This window comes from Triticum urartu, chromosome 6A, assembly GCF_056163025.1.
Source record: "Triticum urartu cultivar PI428250 chromosome 6A, HENAU_Tu73, whole genome shotgun sequence".
In the NCBI taxonomy this organism is placed as follows: domain Eukaryota; kingdom Viridiplantae; phylum Streptophyta; class Magnoliopsida; order Poales; family Poaceae; genus Triticum; species Triticum urartu.
The window spans coordinates 577,074,184-577,088,912 of record NC_141878.1 but is presented as its reverse complement, the minus strand read 5'-3'; the positions used below and the strand labels follow the sequence as shown (position 1 = coordinate 577,088,912).

The window sequence follows — 14,729 nt, the reverse complement described above, 5'->3', positions numbered from 1 at the left end:
TCTGTATTAAGTAGTGTTTTTAATTCTATGTGAAGTACTGTTTTTTATTAACGGTCGTTTTCAAATTATTAGTTATAGCAATAAACTTATTAATTTATTTTCGACATCTTTGAATTTGAGGTCATTCCGAATATGTCAGGGTGACCATACCAACTCACTTGCAAAATTTCAGGTCATTCCGAATATGTCGAAAAATTGACCTCCTCCGGAGACCGTTCGGGCAGGACTGAAGGACCCGTCCGCAAGGAGTTTTTTTCGACATCCTTGAAATGAACTCAAATTTTTTTATAGTGTTCCTCCATCATCACTAGGATGCATGCCAAGTTTTGTATCTTTTTATCGCTTTATGAATTTTCTATAATTTTTTCTGTGAAAACAGCACATAGCACACCCCGGACGTGACACAACATGTTTTTGGTGTTCAAATACGTTCAATTCTTGGATTGAATGTCAGGGTGACCATACAAACTCACTTGCAAAAGTTGAGGTCATTCCGAATATGTCGAAAAATTGACCTCCTTCTCCGGAGACCGTTCGGGCAGGACTGAAGGACCCGTCCGAAAGGAGTTTTTTTTCGACATCCATGAGATGAACTCAAATTTTTTCCGTAGTGTTCCACCATCATCACTAGGATGCATGCCAAGTTTTGTGGCTTTTTTTTAATTTAGGAATTTTCTATAATTTTTCGGTGAAAACACCACATACCACACCCCCGGACGTGACGCAACATGTTTTTGATGTCAAAATACGTTCAATTCTTGTATTAACTGTGGGGGTGGGCATACCAACTGACTTGCAAAAATTGAGGTCATTCTGAATATGTCGACAAATTGGCCTCCTTCTCCGGAGACCGTTCGGCCAGGACCGAAGGCCCCGCACGAAAGGAGTTTTTTTCCGACAGCCTTGAAATGTACCCACATTTTTTATAGTGTTCCACCATCATCATTAGGATGCATGAAAAGTTTTCTGGATTTTTTATCGCTTTAAGATTTTTTCATAATTTTTTCATGAAAACACCACATACCACACCCCGGACATGACGTAATATGTTTTTGGTGTGCATGCATGACAAGTTCTCCGGAGACCGTTCGGGTATGAGGGAAGGCCCCATGCATGCATTTTGCGACTGATTTTTCTACAATTTCTGTGTCGATTATCGTCTCGTAACGTTGAAATGTATCTTTCCGTTTATTTTTTGAAGTTGCACGACTAATATCAAATTAAACATACGGATTTTTTCAGATAAGCGATTCCGAGTTCATTCATAATTCAAAATATTTTACATAACCGTAAACATAACCGAGCACTGCTCTTACATAACTTAGACCGAAATTTAAATAAAAACCCTAACACTAAACTACTCGTCGTCGCTAGCGCCAGTGAGGTCGACGACCGGGGCCATACCGCCGGCCTCTCCTTCGCCGCCATCGTCGCCATCGTCGTTGTCGTCGTCGTCGCTGAAATCCCACCAGTTGTCTCATGCGCCTGCTGCTCCTGCACCGCCGCTATGGCCGCCAGCCGCTCTCGTTCCTCACGAGTGGCCGCCGCCTCCTCCTCCTCTGCCGACCGGGCCAGCACCGCAAGTAGCCCCGGCGTGTCGTCGGGGTCTCCGTCTTGCGCGAGGGCGGCCTGCGCCGGCGGGATCTCGACCAGCGCAGGGGTAGGGGGCGCCTGCTGTGCCGGGGCAGTGGGGGCGGCTGGAGGTGGGCCGTGGCTGCGGCGACCATGGGAAGTGCCGTCCTCGCCGGTAATTGTTGGGTTTCATAGTAATTTCAAAAAATTTCCTACGCACACGCAAGATCATGTGATGCATAGCAACGAGAGGGGAGAGTGTTGTCTACGTACCCAACGCAGATCGACTGCGGAAGCGCTGACACAACGTAGAGGAAGTAGTCGTACGTCTTCACGATCCAACCGATCAAGCACCGAAACTACGGCACCTCCGAGTTCGAGCACACGTTCAGCTCGATGACGATCCCCGGACTCCGATCCAGCAAAGTGTCGGGGAAGAATTCCGTCAGCACGACGGCGTGGTGACGATCTTGATGCACTACAGCAGCAGGGCTTCGCCTAAACTCCGCTACAGTATTGTTGAGGAATATGGTGGCAGGGGGCACCGCACACGGCTAAGGAATAGATCACGTGGATCAACTTGTGTGTTTCTGGGGTGCCTCTGCCTCAGTATATAAAGGAGCCAAGGGGGAGGGGGCCGCCGGCCAGGAGGAGGGCGCAGGAGGAGTCCTACTCCTACCGGGAGTAGGACTCCCCCCCCCCAATCCTAGTTGGACTAGGATTCCATGAGGGGGAAAGAGGGAGAGGGGGGCCGGCCACCTCTCCTAGTGCTAATAGGACTAGGGGAAGGGGGGAGGCGCGCGGCCACCTTGGGCTGCCCCTTTCTCCTTTCCACTAAAGCCCATTAAGGCCCATATGGCTCCCGGGGGGTTCCGGTAACCTCCCGGTACTCCGGTAAAATCCCGATTTCACCCGGAACACTTCCGATGTCCAAATATAGGCTTCCAATATATCAATCTTTATGTCTTGACCATTTCGAGACTCCTCGTCATGTCCGTGATCACATCCGGAACTCCGAACAACCTTCGGTACATCAAAATGCATAAACTCATAATATAACTGTCATCGTAACCTTAAGCGTGCGGACCCTACGGGTTCGAGAACAATGTAGACATGGCCGAGACACGTCTCCGGTCAATAACCAATAGCGGGACCTGGATGCCCATATTGGCTCCTACATATTCTACGAAGATATTTATCGGTCAGACCGCATAACAACATACGTTGTTCCCTTTGTCATCGGTATGTTACTTGCCCGAGATTCGATCGTCGGTATTCCAATACCTAGTTCAATCTCGTTTCCGGCAAGTCTCTTTACTCGTTCTGTAATACATCATCCCGCAACTAACTCATTTAGCTGCAATGCTTGCAAGGCTTAAGTGATGTGCATTACCGAGAGGGCCCAGAGATACCTCTCCGACAATCGGAGTGACAAATCCTAATCTCGAAATACGCCAACCCAACATGTACCTTTGGAGACACCTGTAGTACTCCTTTATAATCACCCAGTTACGTTGTGACGTTTGGTAGTACCCAAAGTGTTCCTCCGGCAAACGGGAGTTGCATAATCTCATAGTCATAGGAACATGTATAAGTCATGAAGAAAGCAATAGCAACATACTAAACGATCGGGTGCTAAGCTAATGGAATGGGTCATGTCAATCAGATCATTCAACTAATGATGTGACCTCGTTAATCAAATAACAACTCATTGTTCATGGTTAGGAAACATAACCATCTTTGATTAACGAGCTAGTCAAGTAGAGGCATACTAGTGACACTTTGTTTGTCTATGTATTCACACATGTATTATGTTTCCGGTTAATACAATTCTAGCATGAATAATAAACATTTATCATGATTATAAGGAAATAAATAATAACTTTATTATTGCCTCTAGGGCATATTTCCTTCAGTAATGTCCCCGACGGTGCGGCTGGCCGCCGCGTCCCTGAACGTGTCGAGGACGATGTCGAAGTTCTTCCCGCGCCAGACCTGCGTCGGGCCCTCCGGTTGTACCGGCCACCAGGGAACGCGCGGAGCTGCTCCCTTGTCGGCGGCGGTCCCATGGTTGGGATGCCGTCCGCCCCGATCCGCCATGGCCTCGGCAACTTGGCTGCCGGCGGCACCATCAGGCCGTACCGGGCCAGATCCTCTGTGTCGCCGAGGGTCAGGCTCAGCGGCCAGACGCCGCTCGGCCACGCGCCCTCGTTGGAGTCGCTGGAAGACATTGCCGGCGAGGAGGGGGAGATGGGTGGGCGAGGAGAGGAAGAGAGATGGGCGGGGCGAGGGAGATGGCACGGCGTGGTGAGGGGCTGGCGCGGCCTTTTATAGACGACGGGGAAGGGGGGTGGGCGGGCAAGCCATCGGTGGCGCGCACCCCGAGGGAGAGGCGGGCGGCTGGCGGCACGGGCGGTGGCGTGTGAAAGCGAGGCAGCGGCGGCGTGTGAAGGCGCGTTGCGGCATCCGTGGCGTCTGGGCGCGGCAGCGGTGGCGTGGGAAGGCGCGAGGACGGCAAGCGCGGCAGGCGATGTGTCGGTGGCGTGTGAAGGCGGGCGGGCGATCGCCGCAGCGGCGGCAGCCGACCGGTCGCGTCAACTACCGGCCCGAGGCGGAAGGCTGGCGGCAGGCGCCCAGTCGCCGCACGCGCGGCAGTGGAGGGCGCGGACTACGAGGGTAGCAGGCGGGCGGCAGAAGATCAGCAGCGAGCAGTCGGCGCCTGCATGCACGCCGCCATTACTGCAAAGCAGTTAATTGCACGGCGATACGGCCGTCCGCGCCACATCCACACGTACGCCCCACCGGTCAACGCCGACTTTTTTTAATAAAACACGCCCTGCATCTGACATACTGGGCCCGTGGATGCTAACTGCTCGGCTCGGCTCGCGTGCTCACGGCTGCCAAGCGGCTCGGCTCGTCCTGCAGCCGCGTACACACAGGTGCGCGGAGTATCGGCGTGGACGCGCGGGGGGTAATTTTAAATAAGACGATCGTGCCCCTGGCAGCGAAGGTGTATGGGAGAATCTCAGCCCTTGATGTGTTTAAGGGGGTGTACCGAAGCAAAAGTGGGTTTAGGATGGACAGGTAAACAGAGTAGTACTACTCGATCGAGCAAGCTCCAAAACCGATGGACCGCATGCGGCCATGCATGCACATTTGGGACTGTTTGGTTTGAGATTAAGTTTGTCTAAAGTTGCCAACCTAAGATTAGTAAGGTTTGATCAACTTGTGTGGATGTTTGGTTCAAGACACACCTTAGGCAAGCCACACTAGGGTCTCACATCACATACACTTACAAAATGTGGCAACATTTACTTAGGTTTGCCAACTTGTGGCTTTTATTTTGAAAAACTAACCTTAGACAAATGTGGCAACATTATATGGCAAAGTGTGGCATGGTTAGGCCTAGAACCAAACAGCCCTGAAAAGTCACGGTGCTACGGTGCTAAACTAGTGTAAAATGAAAAAAAAATTAGAAACTATTAGCAGGTTCTTTACTGTTGGTATTTAATGTAGATATAAATAATCTGTTGGTATTTCACCATGAATTTGTATGTGTGTAATTACTAATAATGTACACATAGATCAGTAATTTGCAAATTATTTAAGCCATTTTAGTCTTAATTATATGAATTGAAAGAAAAAAAGTTAGGATACTGTACCTTATCTAACTTTACTTCTCTAATGTTAATGTTAGAGGAGCCAGTTCCCTTGGGCCATCGCATTCATGGCTCTCCAGCCCCACACATGTCAAGCATTTAGAGCTAGGATGGTTTACTGTCGGATGAGCACCAGTGCTGTGCTGGTAGAAACAGTGACAGAGGTGAGGGTCAGGGGAGCAAATGCATCAAATGCGGCTCACCTAACTAAATTCTGGCGAGGTACAGCCAGAGTGAGTGAAACATGTATCCATGGACAGCCAGGCATGGGAAGTGACATATCTCCGGGCCAATTATCATTTTTTTAGGCAATCCAGGCAATCATCTTTTTTTTTGTGAGGTAATCCGGGCCAATCATCTGTCACGGGTGGACTGGGACTGGGATTCTCAAGTGGGCGCGACAGCAACTAGGCCCACATGTCGGCCATACAGTACTAGTACGACTTAGGATCTGCGTCCATCACGGGTCCATGCCCTTCCAAAATTTGTCTGGCAATGCTCGCCTTTAGTTCACACTCCACGCGGCGACTTCACTGCAATCCAGTCGACCAGTCACCAATTATTTTGCGGTACTAGTAGTAGCAGTAGAAATGCTGCGGGTGCCTCGAGCGCAGCGTTTCGATGCCCCGGCTGATCCGTACCGGTCACAAAAAGTCATTAAAAATTTAAAAATATCTTTTTCATGGTAGAAACTTTATTGCGTGAGGTCTACTTTAATTTTTATACCATTTAAACATCTGCGTAGCTCTTAGCAAAAAAAGACAAACGAGTCAAAATAGTGGATGAAAAATAAACTTTTTTACAGACCTCGAATTTGCTTTTTTTGCCGAGAGTTGCTCCGATGTCCAAATAATTTAAAAAATGGAGCGGACCTCATGCATTAAAATTATCTACCGTGCAAAAAAGGATTTTTTATATTTTTTTTAGTATTTGCTTTGATTTTTTGCTTCAGCGCAGGGTGAAGATGAGCCTAGGCTCAAAAGTGGATTGTCGCGGTGCCTATCAGTTTTGATGTGATTACTCGTGTTCTCTTCCTCTTCCTTGTTCTTGCTGAAAATTTTGAAAACCCGATGCAGAACTCTCCTTCCCAAAGCAAATTACATGGACTTCACTACAAATCAGATGTCATAGCTTTTAGCATGTGAAATCAAATGTTTTATGACAATTTACGTTGTCATGAGGATGACAGTATGTAACACTATGCTTCCTAATTTAATAGAGTCCATATTCAATTGAGGTCTTCAATTGGAATTGGGCACCTGATTTTAACTAGGTCGATAATTTCTCAAAACTCTCTCATTCAATTCTTTTGTACTAGACACTATGCTTCTTAATTTTTAAAGCCTCGTAATTAATTAAGGTCTTGAATTTAAAATTGGGTCACCCGATTTTGACCGGATCAACAATTTTTCAAGGAGCTCCCCCCTTCAATTCTTGCAGTTCATTAGGTTTCCTAATTTTGAAGTTTTTTCATTCAATTGAGATATTCAATTTTGGATATGGTTTAAGATTTTGATCGGGTCAACAGTTTTTCAAATCAATTAACAGCAACAGGCCTGTAAAAACAGATCAATCTCACGCACCCTTCCACCACCTAGAAAAAAAAGCACCATCATGTCATATTATAACACCAATATAGTACATGCGGCCACCTACGTAGAAATTTTTACACATAAATATACTTTGGTTAGCGGATAACACAGAACCACACCATGAAAAGCCAATCCAAACATTGGATTATCGTGGTGCCTATCAGTTTTGATGTGATTACTCGTGTTCTTTTCCTCTTCGTTGTTCTTGCTCGAAATTTTGAAAACCTGACGCAGAACTCTCACTCCCAAAGCAAATTACATGGACTTCACTACAAATCAAACGTCATAGTTTTTAGCATGTGAAATCAAATGTTTTATGAAAAATTACGTTGTCAAGAGGAGGGCAGTCCTCTGTAACACTGTTCTTCCTAATTTTAAAGAGTCCACATTCAATTGAGGTCTTCAATTGAAATTGGGCACTTGATTTTAACTGGGTCAATAATTTCTCAAAACTCTCTCATTCAATTCTTTTGTACTATACACTATGCTTCTTAATTTTGAAGGCCTCATAATTAATTAAGGTCTTTAATTTAAAATTGGGTCACCTGATTTTTATCGGATCAATAATTTCTCAACGAGCTCTCCCGTTCAATTCTTGTAATTCATTAGGTTTCCTAATTTTGAAGCTTTTTTATTCAATTGAGATATTCAATTTTGGATTTGGTTTAAGATTTTTGATCGGGTCAACGGTTTTTCAAATGAATTAGCAGCAACCGGCCTATAAAAGCACATCAATCCCGCGCACCCTTCCACCACCGAGAAAAAGGGAAGCGCCATCATGTCATATTATAACACCAATATATTACATGCGGCCATCGAATGCGGCCATCGACGCAGAAATTTTTCCCACATAAATATACTTTGGTTAGTGGATAACACAGAACCACACCATGAAAAGCCAATCAAATCACCACGTTTTATAAATAAAAAACACACTCCATCTCTCCCCCACCCATCAAACTAAATATTCCATCAGTTTCAAAAATATAAGGCTACTAGTTTTTTGGAAACTCAATTTTTTTTAACTTTGACCAAGCTCAGAGCAAAAAATATCGACATCCACAGTATTAAACAAAAAATGTAAAAAAAATTGATGACGAATCTAATCACATTGATTTGATATTATGCATTTTCATATTTTTTTATCAATTTGATCAAACTTAAAAGGTTTGACCTTTCAAAAAAGTAATACACCTTATATTTGAAACAGAGTGAGTAAATTTTTTTAAGGAACCAAACAACATCAGTGGTACAGCAAAGCACCCCCCCCCCTCCCCAAACATTTTCTAGTTTTTTAACATTGCCGAATTACTTTGACCTCCGTGCTCCATATTTTTTGTAAATTCCGGAATTGCTTCAAGCTCCCAGGTCTATGGAATTTGAATTTCAGAAATTAGACTTTGAAGTTTAGAAAAACTAAAAGAAAAGAACATCTAAATATGGATTTATATTAGTCGCAAAAAAGGATGTATATTGGGACATGAAATTTATGCTCACAAGCTCAAATGCACTTTCATGAGTAGTAAAACCATCAAAATAGTAAATAAATTTTAAAAATAGCAATAAACATTGTTAAGTGTTCTACAATACATACTTGCAAATTCCCATAAAGAAAGAACATGCCTAATGCTCTTGGGCAAAACGATGCTCCAAAATGACAATTTTTTAAAGCATTTTAGATACTTGATTTTGTTATTTTTGTCTAGACCTACACGGATGTGATTTCATCATAAAAATTTGCGCAAGCAGAAAACTGGCCATTGTTTGTTATAAAAAGAATCACATTTTTTTAATTTGCGTACTTATTTTTCTTTTAATGTTCATAAGGGTGCATTTGAGTTAGGGATTAGAAGGGAGAAAATTCCTTAAATGACACTGTTTTAAATGTTGTTTCCCTATTTGACACCGAAAAACTTTTTCTTCCCTATCCGACACTATGTCTAAAATTTATGCCTTTTACAACACTATTATCCATTTGGAGCCTTAACGATGTTAAATGACACATGAAAAGACCTATTTACCCCTTATGTGATATGTGATTAAAATTGTTATGTGGTAGTTTAGCTTCATTATACGACTCTGTCTGGATGTAGTTTAGCTTCAGTACTTCCATATAAAGACGTCGACGCAGCATAATAAATTGCACGCGAGGACATGATGCGGACATGTTAGAGGGCACAGATCTCATGCAGCTCGCGGCGTGGCGCGCAGCGAGCGGCATGGGGCCAGCAAAATTGTAGCAGGCAAGGTGCGTGGTTCAGCTGTGCGGAGGCATACGGCGGCTGAGGGCAGCGCGTTTGGCAACGGCAGGGCGCACGGGTTAGCAGGGTGGCCGGTGTACATCAATACTAGTACATGGCACAGTACATACTCGATCGATAGTATACACAAGTTAGTACGATTAATATTGTAGTCAGTGCTTGTACTTTTTTGTGTGAAAAAACCAGTTCCTGTACACGATCGATAGTAGTATACAACAAGTCAGTAAGTTAATAGAGTTGAGATTGAACGAAAGAAAATAAACAGGACCGACAAGATCATATGCCCATCACCCGCCTCGTATGTTTGTGTTGTGGCCATCAGCCAGCCAGCGGGAGATCGGCTGCTTAGCTAGCTTCGTCTAGTACGTATAGCTTGGAAAATACTCTGAGCTAGCCTCGTACGTGTGTACGCCGGAAACCACTTGGCTACAACGCCATCAAGGTTGGGACCAAGGCTCAAAACGAGTCAGACGGATACACACATACACGTAAAATTTTGATCACAAATCACACGAAGGGTAAATAAGTCTTTTCATGTGTCTTTTAACACTATTAAAGCTTAAAATGGATGATAGTGTCATAAAGAGCATAAAATTTAAACTCCTTATTAAATAAGAAAGACATTTTTTCTCAATGTCAAATAAGGCAACAAATTTTAAGACGATGTTAAATAAGGAATTCTCTCATTAGAAGGACACTTTTACGTATAATGCATATTTGTAAAGTTTCCAGTGAAATATGTTCCATGTGAGTTGTACATGATTTTGTTTTTTATGTAGATTACACCAAAATGTATTTCATCATGAAATTTGACGAATATGTATCAATACTTACATATATGTGTGCATTTTTTTAGATTTTTCTCAAACTTGTAAAGTTAGTTTTTTCAAAAAATTGGTTTCCTGGAGCCAAGTGTCAAAAATCATTACTCTAAATAGTTTGACTAATTTAGTGCTTATTTTGCACCATAGTGATATTACACCCACTCTGTACTCAAACCAATTCAAAATGAGAAAGGGAAAAATAGAAAAAGAATAGTTTTTCTTTCTCCTCTTGTTCTCGTTGATCTTCCAATTTCCCCCCTCCTCCCATCTTATACCCAAGCCCTTTGGCTTTCACTATATTTGAATGTTTGCACATAAGCCCCTAAAAAAGCTTCTATCCTCAGCTCTTCTTCCACTCCTCGGCGCCGGCGAGGTAGGCCTTCTTCCTCTTCTCCGCTCGCGCGCACGCGCAGATGATGACGAAGCAGGCGGCGTAGACGGCGTACACGCGCCAGTTCGCGCGCGGGGCCTCGCCGGCGGCCGCGCGGTGGAACACCGCGGCGTAGTAGTGGAGGCCGACGGCGAGCCCCACCACCATCTGCGCCAGGCCGAGCGCCTTGGTGGCGTCCGCGCCGCCCTCCTCCTCCTCCGGCGAGGCGGCCCCGGAGAAGACGGCGACGAGGTCCACCATCTGGAGCACGAGGTAGCCCATGAAGCCGAGCGACTGCGCGGCCTGCGTCCAGGCGTAGGCCGCGGGCGAGGCGGCGTGGAAGAAGCGGAGCGGCTCCAGCCCCGTGGCGGCGGCGGCGAGCGCGAGCGTGCCGAAGTAGATGGCGAGGTAGGCCTGCGAGAGCAGCAGCGCGCGGTGGAGGAGCGGCAGGTACGGGCCCATGCGCCGCACCAGCGCGGTGAGCATGCAGAGGGGCAGCAGCAGCAGGGCCACCGACGCCGCGGAGGCCGCCGCCACCCCCCACCGCCCCCCCAGGACCGGCCGCACGCCGCCGGCGATCCCCGCATTGGCGGCCGACAGGTACGCCTTGGACGTGTACGACAGCCGCGCCAGGTCCGGCATGAGCGTCTGATGCAGCCGCGCCGGGAGGCCCCGGAACTCGGACATGAGGTCCTCCGTCCCCTCCGCCTCCTCCGCGAAGACCACGTCCTCCTCCACCCCCGCCGCCTCCTCGCTGCTCACGGTCGAATTCGCCTTCACCTTCCCGTCGGCGACGACGGCCTTCGCTTTCTTGCTCGACTTGGCCGAATCCGCCGTCGAATTGGACGGCTTCTTGGCCTTGGGAGCGCCCCCCTCAGATTTCACCGGCTTGGCAGCGCCCGCCTTGGAGGACTTGGCGGAATCGGCGCTCTTGGGCTTGGCGGTGGCCGCCGCCTTGTCCAGCTTCGGGACCTTGGGCTTGGCCGCATCGCCGGCCGCTTTAGTGGCCGGCTTCTTGGTCGTGGCCGCATCGCCGCCCGCTTTAGCGGTCGGCTTCTTGGTCGTGGTCGACTCCGCTTTAGCGGTCGCCTTCTTGGTGGTGACCTTGGTCGTCGTCGAGGTGGACTCCTCCGGTTTCTTGCCTTTCAGAACCTTGGTCTGATTCTTGGCGCCAGAGGAGACCTTCTTCTTGACGCCGGCAGCAGCGGTGGTCTTGGGCGGCTTGACCGGCTCGTCGTCATCGGTGGAGACGAGCTCCTTGCGGCCGCCGGAGAGCTTGGGCTTGGGCTTGGCGGCCGGCGGAGCGGAGGAGCAGAGCGCAATGTGGCAGCAGAGGAGGGCGAGGAGCAGGAGCAGCAGCACCGGCCTCGGCGGCGACCGAGCTGCCATCTCTGGCGGATCTGGCCGGGGCTTTTGCGGAGCGAGATACGGCAGATCCGGGAAGAGTGAGGGAGGGTGAAGGTATTTTTGGCTCGATTTATACGTGGGGAAATTGGAGGCGAAAAGGGACGAAGAGAGGAGGAAGCTGTGAGTGTGAGCCGTGGTGAAGAGTGTGAGTGAGTGGGGAGCGAACCACACCACCACTGCTGGAGTGCTGGGTGTGTGAGTGGAGTGGGGAGTGAGCGAACTACGACGGCGTGTGGCACGGCCGGTACCGGGGCACACACACGAGACACGACCACGTCCACGTTGGTGCGGCTCCTCCGAACCGTCGGTGGACTTTCACCAGCTCGTTGCGCGCGAATGCCCGTCCCGGTCCAGACAGCACGACAAACCGACGAGCGGATGAGTTTGTTGTTAGGTCCCCGTCCTGGTCCATGCACACAAGAGGCATCTTCCTATTTCAAGAGCTGGTCTCTTCTCTTTGATCATCTAGACTGGCTCTTTATGGATTGGATGTCCATTCTCATCGTTTTGATCATACTCACCGTGTTGAAAGAGGATTTTCTGTCCACTATGTTTGCATTTCCATTTTTTCATGTAAACACCGACTAAAATGCAGTTCATGTCCGTGACTGCGACATGACTTGAACTTTGTTTGTTTGTTGTTTGCGACCGGTGGCAATCAATTCTTTTGATTCTCACCACCCCACGATCCCTCAGCTAGACCGTAGCAAAGAACAAATGTGCCTAACAAAACGAGAACGGTTGTTGACATAAGTCGGCGCCACATATTAGTTCACGCATCTCAAATTAAGATGTTGGGCGGTGGATCGTAAAATGTTAGGTGAATTGTGCCAAGAGAGCCTCTAGTAGAGACGCCATATCCACAATCGCTATATTGCATATGAAGCATGCTTTTGGAGGTTACATGCGAAGTGCAAATTCAAAGTCGTCGTTTTTGTTTTTGTTTTTGTTTTTGTTTTTGTTTTTGTTTTTGTTTCTTTTTCATTTGATCAAAGAAACGGATTGAGATCCACCGTCAAGTGATAACGGAACACAACATAAAAGTAAAGATTTGATTTTTAAGCGCAACCAACTCCAGTCGGCTGCCGCGTGCCCCGCTAGCAACCAAAGGATGAAAATAAACGCAGGTTTAGTTACATCCCAAACGGACGACAAATTGAGCTTATGGCTCACGTGTACAATGGCATCAAAACCCCAACTCCAACCATCCCAATGGTGCGAGATGAATGAGGTTGCCTCAAGGAATGCAAAAGGTATCGAGTCCATGAACCAATGGTATTGATATGAAGGGAATTTTTAGTGTATTGAGTGGGAGAGAGCCATGGGAGGAGGCTGGTCTCAGATGGAATGAGGAGGAAGAGAGGTGGGGGTAATTGGTTCGGGAGAGCCTCAATAACGACATTTGGAGGGGCCCAACTCACTTACATGTTCAGTGTGCAACGTACGGTTATCCAGCTAGACGATCACTTTTTTTAAAAAAATGTCTTCAACCTCCTTCTTCCATAGCATCATCATCATCATCATCGTCGTCGTCATTTCCTTCATCTTTGTTCTCCCCGTCCTTTCTAGCTTCTTGCATACACACATCCATCATGCCTTTAGCATTGCCTTCATCATGCAGATTTAGGGTTGCGGCTCCATGCTCCAGACCAGATCGCTCCTCTTCATTCTATAAACCTGCCCAGTACTGCATAAAAGAGCATGCATATCATATAAACTCAATAGGAGATCAACTCAATTTTTTCTTGAAACAAGCACAATTTCTTAATTTCCAGATTACCCAGCATACGACGACAAGATCCACAATTTGCAAGTTTCTACTACTGGGTATACTGCTGGGGAACACAGTAATTTCAAAATATTTCCTACGCACACGCAAAATCTATCATGGTGATGCATAGCTACGAGAGGGAAGAGTGTTGTCCACGTACCCACGTAGACCGTAAGTGGAAGTGTTATGACAATGCGGTTAATGTAGTCGTACGTCTTCACGATCCAACCGATCCTAGTACCGAAAGTACGACATCTCCGCGATCTGCACACGTTCAGCTCGGTGACGTCCCACGAACTCTTGATCCAGCTGAGTGTCGGGGGAGCTTCGTCAGCACAATGGCGTGATGACGGTGATGATGAAGCTACCGGCGCACGGCTTCACCTAAGACTACGACGATATGACCGAGGTGGATTATGGTGGAGGGGGGCACCGCACACGGCTAAGGGGTAAATGATCAACTTGTGTGTCTATGGGGTGGCCCCCTGCCCCCGTATATAAAGGAGCAAGGGGGGAGGCCGGCCGGCCCTTGGGGCACGCCAGGAGAGGAGGAGTCCTCCTCCTAGTAGGAGTAGGACTCCCCTTTTCCTAGTCCTACTAGGAGGGGGAAAGGGAGGAGGAGTGGGAGAAGGAAAGGGGGGCGCCCCCCCCTTCCCTAGTCCAATTCGGACCAGAGGGGGAGGGGGCACGCGGCCTGCCCTGGCTGGCCCTCTCTCTCCACTAAGGCCCATGTGGTCCATTAGTTCCCCGCGGGGGGGGGGGGGGGTCTGGTAACCCTCCGGCACTCCGGTTTTCTCCGAAATCAACCGGAACACTTCCGGTGTTCAAATATAGCCGTCCAATATATCATCCTTTATGTCTCGACTAGTTCGAGACTCCTCCTTATGTCCGTGATCATATCCGGGACTCCGAACTACCTTTGGTACATCAAAACACATAAACTCATAATACCGACTGAGGGAGTCCTGGATTAGGGGGTGTCCAGATGGCTGGACTATACCTTCAGCCGGACTCCTGGACTATGAAGATACAAGATTGAAGACTTTGTCCCGTGTCCGGGAGGGACTTTCCTTGGCGTGGAAGGCAAGCTTGGCGATATGGATATGTGGATCTCCTACCATTGTAACCGACTTTGTGTAACCCTACCCCTCTCCGGTGTCTATATAAACCGGAGGGTTTTAGTCCGTAGGACAACATACAGAACAACAATCATACCATAGGCTAGCTTCTAGGGTTTAGCCTCTCCGATCTCGTGGTAGATCTACTCTTGTAC

General features: G+C 47.7%; 1 protein-coding gene across 1 annotated transcript; it reads right to left on the bottom strand.

Moving 5' to 3' along the window:
- Positions 1-9,999: 9,999 nt before the first annotated feature.
- On the bottom strand, positions 10,000-12,002 carry LOC125515288 (cell wall integrity/stress response component-like protein). The gene has a single exon (XM_048680733.2). The coding sequence runs from the start codon at positions 11,665-11,667 to the stop codon at positions 10,249-10,251; it is 1,419 nt and encodes a 472-aa protein (XP_048536690.1). The 5' UTR covers positions 11,668-12,002; the 3' UTR covers positions 10,000-10,248.
- Positions 12,003-14,729: the final 2,727 nt, after the last annotated feature.